Source organism: Panthera tigris, chromosome A2, assembly GCF_018350195.1.
Source record: "Panthera tigris isolate Pti1 chromosome A2, P.tigris_Pti1_mat1.1, whole genome shotgun sequence".
In the NCBI taxonomy this organism is placed as follows: domain Eukaryota; kingdom Metazoa; phylum Chordata; class Mammalia; order Carnivora; family Felidae; genus Panthera; species Panthera tigris.
Window position 1 is genome coordinate 20,770,971 of NC_056661.1, and position 15,614 is coordinate 20,786,584.

Consider the following 15,614-nt stretch of genomic DNA (forward strand, 5'->3'; position numbering starts at 1 on the left):
CGGCGCTCACTCTGGCGGTATATTAGGGCGACGCCGCTCGCGGCCTGAGGGTTCCCGCAGACAAGGGCAACGGTTTGGTTCTGCTTGGCCTGGGTGCCTGCCGACTCCGCCACAGCCGCCGCCGCCTCTGCAGTCCCCCGCGCAGGTGAGGGCCCGCGCTTTGGGTACGGCGCCGGGCAAGGAAGTCCCCGCGTGTCTTGCCAGCCCGCGCCCCGCTCTCCCGGACGTTGGGACCCCATCCCCCACTGCACCCATCACCTGCCTGCTTGGGGTCAGCGTTCATCTCCCAGATTCTTAGCCCATTGGGCCGCCTCAGTATACCCTATTCAGCTCCCTCCTTACATTTCCTATTTAACTGGCCGCTTCTTTAGAATTCCTTTCTCATACTCTTTCCGTTATTCTCGAGCCCTCAACCCCCGGATAACCTCTGACCTCTCCCCGCCCAGGACTACGATCTAACTCCAGACCCAACACCCTCGATTTTATAGTTCCTGCCTCTCCCCAGTTAGCCCCAACCGTACTTCCCCTCGTTTTCCTGCCCTTCTTTATGTCCCCTCCTTTCTCAGTTTAGTCGTGTTAGAGCTGTGGGGGATGACCTCAGGGAAATCCTTGCCTCTGGGACCCAGAGCCCAGCTGGGTGCCTTCCTAGGGTCTGGGGATGTGAGGACCAGGAGAAGTTTAGGATCCCTACGAGTTCCTCTGCCTGGATGAATGGCAGTGACTTCTTCCCTAGCCTCACTTCTCCACCTGGGTGTGTGCCAACGTGTTTTATCTGCACTGTGCATCTTCCTCAAGGAGCCTCTGACCTCCCAAACCTGTTCCTGACTTGTCCCTTGTTGTCTCAGCCCCTTGGTGGTTAATCATCAGTATTTACTTCACTTGGTAAAGTTGCTTTACAGGTGCTTTTGTGTAGAGCTGGGGAATGAAAGGAGAAGTTAGTGACCTGGGTAGAGTATGGTCACCACTAATTAGTTGAGTCCCACATGAATGCTGTCCTTAGACATTATTGAGTGAGACTTGTTATATCCCAGGGTACCCTTGCTATAAACTGTGGGCAACACCTGAACCCAGTGACCTTGCAGTAGTATTTGCCTGATTATTAAGTGTTGATGTCACTCATTGTCTTTCTATAGGATCAGTGCACCCTCTCGGACATGGAGACTGTTGTTCGCCGCTGCCCATTCTTATCCCGAGTGCCTCAGGCCTTTCTGCAGAAGGCAGGCAAATCTCTGTTGTTCTATGCCCAAAACTGCCCTAAGATGATGGAAGTTGGGGCCAAGCCAGCCCCTCGGGCCCTGTCCACTTCAACAGTACACTGCCAGCAGGTCAAAGAAACCCCTCCGGCTAATGAGAGTAAGTGTCATTGGCAATAAAGTAGGAGGTGGCAGTGTTAGCATTCATCACTAGACTAGAAGCACTTCTAGTCCACAGCCGTGATGGGGGCACAGTAACAGAGGGAGTTACTCTGTGTCAGGCTTGATTCTTTGCATGGACTATCTCACAGTTGGCATCCTAACCCTGCAAGTGTGCACTTTTAGTTTACCCATCTGGAAAGGTGAGACGGTGGCCAGTGTGCACCTTACAGGTTTATGGGTTGTATTCGATGTCTGTTGGAGTTTTAGTGTTCATCAGTACCTCATTCACATAAATATAAAGTTAGGATGTTCTAGTTCAACCTTTCCTTCATTAAATATTTGGCTCTTTGGCTTTTTTTTTTTTTTAAATAGGCTTTATTTTTTAGAGCAGTTTTAGGTTTGCAGCAAAATTGAGTGGAAGCTTTTGGCTTTTAAAGTTGTGACTTTTTTCTTTTCTAAATTATTTTTTTTATTGTGGTAAAATGCACCTAACATAAAACTTACCATTTCTTACCAACTGTACGTACAATTCAGCGGTGTTAAGTACATTCATATGTTTTTAAATTTTTTTTAAGCTTATTTATTTTGAGAGAGACAGAAACAGCGAGAGCAGGGGAAGGGCAGAGAGAGAGAGACAGAGAGAATCCCAAGCAGGCTCCATACTGTCAGTGCAGAGCCCGACCACCATCCAATTTCCAGAGCTCTTCAGCATCCCAAACTGAAACTCTGTGCTCATTCAACACTAACTCCCCCCCGCCCCCCGCAAATACCATTCTACTTTCTGTTTCTGAATTTGACTGCTCTAGAAGCCTCACATAAATGGAATCATAGAATTCATTAAAGTAGTGATTTTTTTAATACATGTATCTTTATTTTATGTATGAATCTTTAAATTTTTTTAATGTTTATTTATTTTTGAGAGAGGCAGACATGAAGCAGACTCCAGGCTCTGAGCTGTCAGCACAGAGCCTGACATGAGGCTCGAATTCACGAACCGTGAGATCATGACCTGAGCCGAAGTCGAACGCTTAACTGACTGAGCCACCCAGATGCCCCTAAATTTTGTTTTTAATAAAGAGATCAGAGTTGGATGTAGTTTTTCTCTGGCTCTACCAGGAGAGGATGTGGCTTTTCAGGTTTCACTTAATCCTAGAGAATAATTTACCTTGTAAACTCTGTTAGGTGTGTTCTCTGGATGTGTTTCTTGTAAGAAAGGAGTGTTTTGGTTTTTTTTTGTAAGCAGAAAGGATATAATCCTGTGTAGGATTTCTTTTCCTCTTTACTCTTTTAAGAGTTAGTTATGTGTTTTTCCTGAATAGTCAAGATCCTCTTTTACTATTCTGTCCCTAGTATAGAGGAAGTTGACTAAAACGTGGCTTGTTCACTTGATAGACGTTGCAGCCATTGCAAATGATATTCACAGGCTATTTTGATCTTTATAATGAAAAGGGCAAAATAAGGAAGCACATGCAGAATAAGTAAAACTTTTTTAAACTTGCACATATGTAAAAAAATATGTTTTTAAAAAAACATAATTTACTAAGATGCCTGCAATGGTTATGTTTTGAATGATAGAATGCTTTTTTTCTAGATTTCCCACAGTGAATGTGTATTACTTTTATAATGAATGACATGAACTTCAAAGCAATTTTTTGATTTTATAGAAAATTTTAATGAAAACTGCATTGAGACATCTTACCAAGTTGTAGAAGTTAGCCTCTGACTCACAGTATTCCAGGACGATGCAGAATAAGACTTTACTAGAAGGAAGGTGAATGAATTTGCTTCAGGGGAAAGGAGAGTCATTGTGAGTAGAAGTACAATTATCAGCCAACTGTGTTAAGTCAGTGAACTAGTTTGATGCATTTAGATGAGCTAGTAGATGCTGTGTATGTGATATCCGTGTGGTTTTTTCTTGGCATATACTAATACTTTGAATTTTGTTAGACAAAAATGTAAAGAGTTCACTTTTAGCCTAATTTCTTTTGTTAAGAAAATCAGTAGTTTGTATGTTAAGCAACAGCAAGCCTTTTTGTCAAGAAAGTGTTTTGAAAATATAAGCAGAGAGGGGCGCCTGGGTGGCTCAGTCAGTTGAATGTCCGACTTCAGCTCAGGTCATGATCTCGGGTTTGTGAGTTCAGGCCCCACGTCAGGCTCTGGACTGACAGCATGGAGCCTGGAGCCTGCTTCAGATTCTCTGTCTCCCTCTCTCTGCACCTCTCCTGCTTGTTCGTGCTCTCTCCTCAAAAATAAACATTAAAAAAATTAAAAAATATATATAAGCAGAGAAAAAATTCTATGAACATTTCTCCTTACCTTCAAGAGTGTGTCCCCTCCTGAAATATGTTGTGTGTCGTTAGGGTAGATTCACTGAAATCCATCTCAAGAACTGTTGGCTGTCTGAAACTAGAAAAGACTACTTTTGGTGGATTTATAAGGGAAAAATACTGTGGGTTTGAAAGGTAGCTGGATCATGCCAATTAACTCCTCACAGGCACATTGATTCCAGTGAGGCAGATGAGAAAATGGTTCAATTAGCAGAATCTAATAAAAGTCAACTTGTGCCTAAAATGTGGGGGTAGAGTAAGTCTAAAACTTCTCTGTGAGGCAATAAGAGAAATAAACAAGGGGCTTTCTTGCGTGTTGTGCAACCAGATCTGATGCTTCAGTTTTTCCATTTCACCCCCCAGAGGACAAAACTGCCAAAGCCGAGGGTCAGCAGGTTCCTGATGGATCCCAGCAGACTCCAGATGGCACACAGATTCCGTCTGGACATCCCTCCCTTGCCACAAGCCAGGGCACTGCGAGCAAATGCCCTTTCCTGGCAGCCCAGATGAGCCAGAAGGGCAGCAGCGTCTTCTGCAAAGCCAGTCTAGAGCTTCAGGAGGATGTGCAGGAAATGCATGCCGTGAGGAAAGGTAAACAGATGACTGGAACCATTAGGAGGAGTACAGAGGTCCTTTTGGTTCTTTTGATCCTCCAGATTTATGTATGAGCTCTTATTAGGGTAGTATTTGTGTAAAAACTTCCTCTTTTAGGGCCAAGGAAGAAGGTCATCAAGATAGGAGTCCGAGGACCACATGACAAAATGTGGGACTTTCTTCCTGGTGTGTGTGTAGGATATGACCACCTTTGATAGTAATTGCTTCATTTGTGAAAATACCCTGATGGTGTAAGCTGTTACAAAACTGCCCTTTCTTTCTTTCCTGCTATCTGGTGGGATAAAAGGTAAAAAATAATACTGCAATAATTGATGGTCTTAGGACTCCCAAGCTGTGTGTCTTACTGAGGGTGATTAAGAGGCAACCTTAATTCCAGTTGTGGCTATGTACACAGAGCACCCAAGGTCCCCAGAAAACCTCACCAGCAGAAATGATGCATATGGCTGGAATTTTTTTCCATGAAGAAAATTGAGATTAGCATTGGGTGGAGTGGGAAGGTGGGGAAGGCATGCCAACCAGCTAGAAAGCTTTGGACTTTAATGTTTATTAAAGCTGTCTGGTAGCTCTGAAAACAAAAGAAAACAACACCAGGCGTTGACCATTAAAATAAAAGGGAGGGAGAAAACTTCATATACTCAGTTACTACTCACTTTGGTTATGATCAGTTTTTCTTGGTGAACTAGACAGTAATTCACTTTTGACAATATTTTGACAATTCAATGTTGTGAACTCAAAATAGAATGTTGGTTCCCTTCACTTGTTACTTTTGTTACAGAGGTTGCCCAAACCTCAGTGAACCCCAGTGTGATTAGTGTGAAGACCGACAGTGGGGAGCCAAGTGGGTTGCTGAAGAACTTCCAGGATATCATGCGAAAGCAAAGACCAGAAAGAGTATCCCATCTTCTTCAAGATAACTTGCCAAAATGTACGTCTCATCATTATTTGCCTGATGCAGGAGAGGGTTTTTAACGTAAACATACATTAGATTAAATACAAGATTGCATGGTGAGTTGTGGATTAAAAGCTCTGTGTTTTGCTTGATACAAGTAGGTGTTCTTGGCCATAGTAAATACAAATCCTGTTGGTAACCTGCGTTCTGTCCCTTAATACCTACCTTTCTGTGCCCTAGCCCTGTATTAAACAGTTGACGTACACAGTCTCATTTGAAAGCTTCACGATCTCAAGATGAGGATGGCATGTAACTTGCCCACATGAGTACTTCATTAATTTGTCCAGAATCTCCCTGCCATTAGATGACCAAGCTGGGGTTGGAACCCAGGTCTTTTGCCAAAGCCCAGATGTGCTTCCTAACCATCAGACTGTCCCATCTTTGGTTTTTAGCTGTTTCCACTTTTCAATATGATCGTTTCTTTGAGAAGAAAATTGATGAGAAAAAAAATGACCATACCTATCGAGTTTTTAAAACTGTGAACCGGAGGGCACACATCTTTCCCATGGCGGATGACTATTCGGACTCCCTCATCACCAAAAAGCAGGTGTCGGTCTGGTGTAGCAATGACTACCTAGGAATGAGTCGCCATCCACGAGTGTGTGGGGCAGTCATGTAAGTAGCCCTCAGCTTTCAGATACCACTGAAATTGCCAATTATTTGGCAAGACATTGATGATTTAGAGGGATTGGATCTTTTATGGGGGGAGTATTTAGCAGTTGAAAGTGTACCATAGCAAAATACTATTCTCAGCCTTTGAAAATATCTACAGATTACTTTTTTTAATTAAAAAAATTTTTTTAATGTTTATTTATTTTTGAGAGAGAGAGGGCAAGTGGGGGAAGAGAGAAGAGAGACACAGAATCCCAAGCAGGCTTCACACTGCACTGACAGCCCCGATGTGGGGCTTGAAGCCACGAACCGTGAGATCATGACCTGAACCCAAACTAAGAGGCGCTTAACTGATTGACCCACCCAGGCGCCCCTCTGCGGATTACTTTTAAAAGAACTCGAGCGCACAAGTAGTTGGTAGAGCCCCTTTGTGTATGAGGGTTCAAGTTTATTGGCTCATTGACTGCTCCTGTCTATTCACCCACTACCACTCCTTAAGTGAGTGTGCCTTTAACACCAGGCAGCCTTGCACAGAGGCATCCCTGCTGAAACTTCGGATGGAGAGCTATAAATCTAGCAGCACTGGAGGAAAAGCTGCTTCAAAAAGACATTTAAAAAGATGGTAGATCCTGTCATTCATGTTCTTTAGGAGGTTCGCCTGGCTGAGGACACTTGAGAGAGTTGCTTGTCAGAGTCTCCAAGGAGGCTTGCTAAAGAGAGTCCAGTCTGAGGTGTGTTGATAGATAAATCCCAACATTATGTGACTGGTTTTTGGAGGGTTTAGGTTCAGGTAACCGCCATCCAGGATGTCCCTGTAGCGACTGATGTGTTTGGAGAGAAGGGTATTTGTCAGAATAAAGAAGCCTTAGTAAATTAACTCAGCTAATACTAAGTACTTAGTTGACTGATAAACGAACACTTGTTCTTGATCCCTGGAGTTATCCTCAGGGTATCATCACCCTGGTGTTGACACCAAATGCCACCTAGTCTGAAGATGAAGTCAGTTGAAACTTCTGACTCCTGGTTTCACCATGAGAGAGTGCTAGATCAATGTAAGGTTCAGTATCCTAGCTCCTAGGGAGAGGAATGATTCACATAGTGTTCAGAACCATGAGATTTATTTTCTGCTCCCTCCCCAATTTTTTTTTTTCTTCTTTAAATAAAAGGGACACTTTGAAACAACATGGTGCTGGAGCAGGTGGTACTAGAAATATTTCAGGAACTAGTAAATTCCATGTGGACCTGGAGCAGGAGCTGGCTGATTTACATGGGAAAGATGCAGCACTCTTGTTTTCCTCCTGCTTTGTGGCCAACGACTCGACCCTGTTCACTCTGGCTAGGATGATGCCGGGTAAGGAAGCCTGTCATGGGTGCCTTAGAGTTTTTTGAGTTTCCTAGTAATAGCAGGGATATTGACAACAAAGAGGGCTTACCAAAAACAGTTAAGAGCAGTGATAGTATCTGGGAGCATTTTTCCTTGAATTGAGCATCAAGTGCTCACTGCACATGAAAAGTTCCAGCAGCAAATGATACTAATGAAGAAGCAGATTTGAAGGGCTGTCCTTAAGCTAATTGCTTCAAATGTGTGTTGTATGCTAGGAAAATCCTTTGGAGAATTCTGTTAATCATTGGTAGTTATCTTTTGATAAAGTTTGGAATGAGGTGGCCAGATTTAAGAGCAGATTGGTTGTCTGCCCAGTGGTTATTCTATTATACACCTATGGGCCTTCTCAAAAGAGAAGCACTAGTTCATGGTTTTCCCAGGAAGAAACTGGCAAGCAGTGTCTTTCCTACTGGGCAAAGCAGCACTTTCAGGGCAAAGTCTGTTGTCCCTGACTGTCTAGGAAATAATTTGTCTTTGGTGCAGATGGCTTGATAAATAGTGAGGTTTTTTGTATCCTGTTAGGCTGTGAGATTTACTCTGATTCTGGAAACCATGCCTCCATGATCCAAGGGATTCGGAACAGCCGAGTGCCAAAGTACATCTTCCGCCACAATGACGTCAGCCACCTCAGAGAACTGTTACAAAGATCTGACCCCTCGGTCCCCAAGATTGTCGCCTTTGAAACCGTCCACTCAATGGATGGTAAGTCTAAGTAGAGGCCAGTCTGAAACCTTAAATGAAAAACAAGCTGGGCCTGGACTCTTTAAATAAAGTGTAATGCTTATTTTGTTTTTGCAGTTTCTTTTCATTCTGCTAGGAATTCGTATTTGGTGGACATTGTATAGGTTTGAGGGAACGTAGGTTTTTTTATTCTGGCCTTTACTAGGCTCTGAGAACCTTAGATAAACTAGAAACTGGGGGAAATTCATTGTCTTTCCCAGTATTAAAAATGATATCTTTAGAACATAAGCTGTTTTGTTCTGACTGACTCTTACCAAGCAGAAATTTGTGAAGCAGCAAGCTCTTCAAGGCAGTCTGTGTTCTTTCCTCAGGGGCAGTGTGCCCACTGGAAGAGCTATGTGATGTGGCGCATGAGTTCGGAGCAATCACCTTTGTGGATGAGGTCCATGCCGTGGGACTGTATGGGGCTCGAGGTGGAGGGATTGGTGATCGTGACGGAGTTATGCCCAAAATGGACATCATTTCTGGAACGCTTGGTATGTATACTCTGCACATTCTGTAATCTGCACTAAAGTTATATTTTCCTGGGGCTCCTGGGTGGCTCAGTCAGTTAAGCATCGCTCAGGTCATGATCTTGTGGTTTGTGAGTTCGAGCCCCTCATCGGGCTCCGCACTGACAGTGCACAGCCTGCTAGGCATTCTCTCTCTCCTCTCTCTGCCCCTCTTTCTCTCTCAAAAGAAATAAACTTTAAAAAAATTTTTTTAAAATAAAGTTGTATCTTCCTATCAAGGCCTCAGGACTACCTGGAGTCAGGTGAAGAGACAGTGTGATAGCATTTAAAGCCTGGGCCACTTTCTGGATGAGTTTGTATATTCTCAGTGGTGGCACAGCTTAGCAGAATCCCTTGAATCGTGGAGGCATGATTCCCAGAATTAAATCTCACAGCCTAATATGACAAATACCATTTGTTGCCATCCGAGCTCATTCCAAACATAGTTGCGGTTCTAGCTACGTGGCAACAGCCTTTACTCTCTGTACTTCAGATTGTTCCATTATATTGAAGAATCCTAGCCATGTTTTAGAGCATTTGTTGGGACCTACGGGTTCAGGTGTGTGAAGCACTGAGCTCTGTGCCCACTACATGGAGACCATTGCAGTTCACTCTGGCTACTCTGTATCTGCTCCTCCTAGGTGAGAAGCATTATCTCATGGGGCTGGCCGCTGTAGCCATGTTGCCTGCTGGGCATAAATCCCATCTGCATAGCTCCCTGGCTGTGTAACCTGGAGCTGCACCTCAGTTTCCTCACCGATACAGGTTTCCCCACTACCTGAAAGTGGAATGTCCCTTTGAAACGTTTTGTAAGACAAGATGGCATAAAGCAAAGACACAGGTGCTCACAGACGCAGATCAAAGCTCTGGTGGCCTGACGCTGGGGTGCCGCCTGTGCTTCCCGGGGATAGGGCTGGGCAGGGCCACTTTCGTTGCTTGGGGTACGCGGTGCCAAACACTGGAGGCTATTTTCACCTTCCACTTTTTCTCATAAAAGTGAAAGCCCTCTCAGATTTCTTCCGGTGAGTGAAAACCAAGTACTAATGTAGGTCTTTCATAAAAGCAAAGTGGCATAACAACTTTTGAAAAGTAGGGACACCTGTATAAGGGAGCTAACAAGCCCTACCTCAGTTTTTGTGGAGAAGATAAGTAAACATGTGCAAGCAATTACCATAGGCCTTCTCTTTGCCTATGAGGAGTCTAAGATGAAAATGTGAACTATAAAACTCTGAAGATTTCAAAAGTTAGTAAGGCAGGGGCTCCTGGGTGGCTCAGTCGGTTAAGCGTCCGACTTTGGCTCAGGTCATGATCTCACGGTTTGTGGGTTTGAGCCCCACATCAGGCTCTGTGCTGACAGCTTAGAGCCTGGAGCTTGCTTCAAATTATCTGTCTCCCTCTCTCTCCGGCCCTTCCCTCTCGAGCTCTGTGTGTCTCTCTCTCAAAAATAAATAAACATTAAAAAAAAAAAAAGGCAGTTAGAGACCCGTGTAGCACTCTGCTGAAATGCCAGTTTACAGCCTGCATTAAGGAAGGGCGGGCCTAAAAGAGTGTCCACCAGCACTGTCTAGGGGCTGAGAACCTTGGGCAAACCAGGAGAGGTCAGGGGTCTCAGGGTAGAGCCCCTGCCAGGAGAAGAGCACTTGTTCATATGTCCTAATTACAGCAACCATTTTCTTTCAGAGAGCTCTTGTGATGCAGGCTTTGTGAAGGTGTAGTCATTGTGAGCTGGAACAGACTGGAGAGAGAAATTTTCCACTGTAAGAGCTTACACCAACCCAGCCCTGTGTGGGGTTCAAGCAGGAATGTTAATTACAGAACACAATGTTAACATCTAGAAGGACTCTTCTCGAGCTCTTAATCCTGAAACTTGAGCTACAGATTATACAAAGGGATTTGAGGAGAATCAAAAAGTGAGGTGGGCCCTAAATCAACCCTAACAGGTTCTGAGTTTTCATTTTTCTCTGGGCGATGCTGCTTGTCAGAGTTCAGTGTTTACTTAGGTAGGAGACCATTCCGGTCACACCAAAACAGTTGATGTCTTAGCTGGGTTACATTCTAGCCTCCGGGGGAATGCTCACGGCGAGAGGACATTGCCAGCAGCACTATTCCGATCCTGTCCCAGAGAGCATGCACCACGTACCATGTACAACGTGGGAGGTGGCGCCCTGCCCACTGGGGGAGCAGCCAGTCCGGGTGGGAAGAGACACAGCGGCATGCTCTTCAGACGCACGGGATGGGTCGCTCAGTGCTAGGCCTGCTGTGGAGACCTGTCCTTTGATCCTAGTCAGATACCAGCGTGGCCATGTGAATTAGGGGAGGACCCTTTCATAACCTCCTCAACTTTCTCCCTTTCAGAAATCGGTGGACATCCCTTTACTTTATAGTCTTAGGGCACATTGAGGAGACAAAGATGCTCTAAGGCTGTGCAGCGTCTTGCTGGTACATTTAGGGGCAGTTGCTATAGTAAACGTGGCTGTCTCCTCCTAGGCAAAGCCTTTGGCTGTGTTGGAGGGTACATCGCCAGCACGAGTTCTCTGATCGACACGGTACGGTCCTATGCGGCTGGCTTCATCTTCACCACCTCCCTGCCGCCCATGCTGCTGGCTGGAGCCCTGGAGTCTGTGCGGATCCTGAAGAGTGCTGAGGGGCGGGCGCTTCGCCGCCAGCACCAACGCAACGTCAAGCTCATGAGGCAGATGCTCATGGACGCGGGCCTCCCGGTTGTCCACTGCCCCAGTCACATCATCCCTGTCCGGGTAATGACCTGTCTGTGACTGGACTTGCTGGGGGCTGTGCCTCTGCACATGACGTGTGAGATGTTCTGTTTCATGCCTTCTTGAAGTTGAGGGAGGCAGGGGGGCTGCTGGGGCAGGGGGCTGTAGTCAGTGGCCCTCTGCTCGTTGCTGCCTTTGGCTGACTTCACAGTGAAAATGAAGGCTTTGAACCCAGCAGGCTAGAGCAGAGGTTCCTTCTCCGCAACACTGGCCTTAAAAGGGTAAACACAAAGCTTCTGTCTGAAAAGTTCCGGGAGCCTAAACTTGGCTCGCTTTGAAGTATGGCTTTTTATTCAGTTAATTTTGAAATAGGTCTTGCCCTTTCCACTGTAAATAGTGGCCTGTTGGTGTCACAGTTGAATTAGTAGAATTAATACAGCTAGTACAGTCAAAGCTGCTTCATTCCCACGGTATGCACATCCCTGGATAGGAGAATTAGCTGGCATCAACTGAAGTTGAAGCTTGGGAGGGAGATCAGTGTGAAATTGGCTTCTTATGTGGTTTCCATCCCCCGGACCATACTAAGCACAGCTGGGCCCTTTAAGTTGCAGGCTTACACTCCTGCTTGAGCCTGAGCCTCCTGAGTGCCGTGTGCATTAGAATTGCTGCTAAGAGGCAGTCCACGCTGTTGTGACCTTACCTTCTGTTGTCAAACTTAGGTTGCAGATGCCGCGAAAAACACTGAAGTGTGTGATGAACTAATGAGCAGACATAACATCTATGTCCAAGCAATCAATTACCCCACTGTGCCCCGGGGGGAGGAGCTCCTGCGGATCGCCCCCACTCCTCACCACACACCGCAGATGATGAACTACTTCCTTGGTGAGTACCTGGAGAGTGCCGGGACCTCCTCACTGGAGAGTTGCATAAAGCTGTCTTTGCGCTGTGTATAATCGAAGTCCTTCAAAGGCATTCAGAACTGTTTCTTTCTCCAGGTAATTAAGAATGCTCTCAGATGGTATAAAACTGTAAAAGACGTTTGTTTGGTTCACTTTAAGGGGTATACGCCTGCTTTTAGAAGCTCTGAGGGCGCCTGCTCATCCACCCACCGTTTCCATTGCCCCCTTGTCAGGGTGACTCAAAGATGCACGGTGACGGCTGGGGAGTAGAGAGAGGCCTCTGAAGGCTTTAGTCTGCCCTGGCCCTCTGGAGCTCGGCCTGGGGCTTCGATTCCCCTGAGGTGCAGTCCCTGAAGCAACCCCCCCCCGCCTAACACCTTCTGATGAGTGTAATTGTTCAGTGTTTTATACTGCTTGTGGTTCTGTACAACCCAACTCAGCACCCCCATGTCCAACCTGAAGGCAGAGATCCAGGAGCTGCTTTCAGCCACAGGTTGCTTCTGCCTCCTGAGCCTCCTCAGGTGGTCCTGCTTGCCTTAAAACCGCATTATTGAGATATAATTTACATACCACAAATTTCACCCTTTTAAAGTATACAGTTCTGGGGGTCTTAGGTCCATCATGATGTTGTGCAACCGTCACCACTATCTGATTCCAGGACCTTTTCATCACCCTGGAGAGAAACCCCATACCCATGAGCAGCCATGCCGTCCCCTTTCCCCAGCCTCTGTCAGCTGCTCACCCCTTTCCGCCTCTGTGGATTTGCCCCATGCTTTACATTTCACATAACTGGCATTATACCCTACATAGGTTCTTTATGCCTGACTTCTTTACAGCACCGTGTTTTCAGGGTTCACCTGTGTTGTAGCCTGAATCCTCACTTTCTTTTTATACCGAATAATCTTTTGTATGGACGTACCACATTGTGTTTATCCATCAGTTGATGGACATTTAGGTTGTTTCTGCTTTTTGACTGTTATGAAAATAATGCCGCTGGCAACGTTTGTGTTTGACTTTTTTTTTTTTTAATGTTTGTTTATTTTTGAGAGAGAGAGAGACAGAGTGCGAGCAGGGGAGGGTCAGAGAGAGAGGGGGACACAGAATCTGAAGCAGGCTTCAGGCTCCGAGTTGTCAGCACAGAGCCCGATGTGGGGCTCAAACTCACGAGCCGTGAGATCATTGCCTGAGCTGAAGTCAGATGCTTAACTGACTGAGCCACCCAGGCGCCCCAGTGTTTGACTTTCTGTGTAGGCCGATGTTTGCATTTCTCTTGCATGCATACTCCCTTCAATTTTTAATTTTTTTTATTTTTACATTTATTTATTTTTGAGAGACAGAGTGAGACAAAGTGAGAGCGGGGGAGGGGCAGAGAGAGAGGGAGACACAGGATCGGAAGCAGGCTCCAGGCTCTGAGCTGTCAGCACAGAGCCCGACGCGGGGCTCGAACCCACAGACCGTGAGATCATGACCTGAGCCGAAGTCGGACGCTCAATCAACTGAGCCACCCAGGCGCCCCACTCCCTTCAATTTTTAAAAACTTTTTCCTCACAGAGAATCTGCTGGCCACGTGGAAGAGAGTGGGTCTGGAACTCAAGCCACATTCCTCAGCCGAGTGCAACTTCTGCAGGAGGCCACTGCATTTTGAAGTGATGAGTGAAAGAGAGAAATCCTACTTCTCTGGCATGAGCAAGTTGGTATCTGCCCAGGCCTGAGTGTGTCGTGACCTCAGTTACTCACTGAACCCCAGGCCGTGTCGTATCCACATAGTCTCCAGAGTTGTCTTTATATGTGAATTAAATTATATTAAATTTTAATCTATAGTAAAAGCACAGTCCTGAAAATAAATTCTTGTTTAAGTGACGGGTCCTGTTACTGGCCGCTGAATCAGAAAAATCATTTTTCCTCATGCCTTTCAACTTGGTCTGTATTGCTGAGATACATGAAATGATGGGCATGTCCTGGTCCTCTGGTAGTGACTGCGGACACGGCTGGGGTGGCAGACCCTCCTGCTCGGCGTGAACCCAACTTTGTCTTCACTGCCCACTGCCGCCCCAGCCCTGCAGCTGAGGGGCCCTGAGCAGGCCAGGCCCCGTGGTGGCCATTTCACTCCAGTTTCTCCCCTCTAATTGTGGTCCTGCCACAGCGGTTTCCCTCCCTGCTTTCCCTTCTCAGCTACTGCCTTGGCCTCAGGCTTCCCTGTGAAAGTAGGGCAGTCAGAAGGGAACTGCTTGTCTGTCCCCACTGAGTCCTTCAGCCTGTCTGCCCTCTATACCTGTGATTGTGTCCCTTGCAGAGACAGTGCACGTGTCCGTGCTCCTCTGTCTGACTCCTGCTTTTTTTTCTGGGTCCTATGGTTTCTAGCACCTTCCTACAACCACCTCTAACCTCCTCAGTCATGAGGTCATGAATTTGTTCCTGTTGGCCTACAGCAGGCTTTGTCACCCACCCACTAAATAAGCCAGCTCTCCCTTAGTCTAGACCCCCTTTGGGCTACTGCCCGTCCCCTCTGTTCTGCCTCTTTCCTGATCAGCTGCCTCACTTGGTCCTCTGTCCTGCGCCTGCGGAGGCTACTTTTTTTTTTTTTTTTTAAGCCACATTTTGTCTCTATCTTACCAAATCCAGTGTTTTTCCTTTCATTGGCTCTCCCAGTGGTCTTTGCGGTGTCTGTCCTTGGCCTTTTCACAGCTTCCTTCTCTGACCTGTGCTACCAGCCTCTCCTGAACACTGAACTCTCTCACGAACTGGTCCCTTTTTGAATGTTGGGCACCCACCAGCCTCATCTCTAATTACACTTAGCACTTCCCTCACACCATGTGATCTCTCCCAGCCCTGGGCTTTCAGTTCCAGCTGGTCGCTGCTGACTGCTGTCGAACTCCTCGAACCACACAGGTCCAGAGGGCACCTCGGCCTGCCCACTCCTCTGCCTTCTCTTCCCTTGTCTTCCAGCATCTACCCACTTACTTTGGTCCCTCATGGAGAAGTCCGCTATCTTTTCTCACACGAGACTGTTGGCAAAGTCCTATAAATTCTAACATACGTGTCAGGCTAGCCCACTTCCTGTCACCTCTGCTACTGCGATCCCAGGTGTGCCATCATCCTGGCATCTGCCCCAGCCTCGACCCCATACGGTAGCCTGAGAGAGCTTTTAAAATTATAAAGTGTATTATGTCCCTCCCCTGCAGAGAACTTTCCTGGGCCTTCCAGTGGCACTAGGATTAAATTCCAGCTTGTTCACACAAGCTGACCATATTCTCTGCGGTCGGGATCCCATCCCACCTCCATTCTCGATTTGTTCACTCTGCTTCATGTGTTGATGCACTCTCCTAGGCCTCAGACCTCCCAGGTGCGCTCCAGCTTCTGGGCCTTGCTGTTAGCCATTGTTTCTTCCCTGGATTTTTCTAGCCTGGATCATGGCGTGGCTGCCTCTCTTTACATAGGTCAAGAGTCCTGAGGAGACCTTTCCTGAGCCCCGGGATAAGGCAACCCAGCCCCTCTAGTGTTCTCACTGTCACTTGACCTCCTATTGT

General features: G+C 46.4%; 1 protein-coding gene across 1 annotated transcript; it reads left to right on the forward strand.

The window, feature by feature from the left end:
- The first annotated feature begins 2 nt into the window (after positions 1–2).
- ALAS1 (5'-aminolevulinate synthase 1) lies at positions 3–13,913 on the forward strand. The gene is made up of 11 exons (XM_007081937.2): positions 3–145; positions 1,134–1,353; positions 4,046–4,273; positions 5,073–5,222; positions 5,639–5,861; positions 7,025–7,209; positions 7,765–7,944; positions 8,295–8,459; positions 10,962–11,230; positions 11,908–12,070; positions 13,639–13,913. Exons 2-11 carry the CDS (start codon positions 1,155–1,157, stop codon positions 13,797–13,799), a joined length of 1,923 nt encoding a protein of 640 aa, XP_007081999.1. The 5' UTR covers positions 3–145; positions 1,134–1,154; the 3' UTR covers positions 13,800–13,913.
- The last annotated feature ends 1,701 nt before the right edge of the window (positions 13,914–15,614 follow it).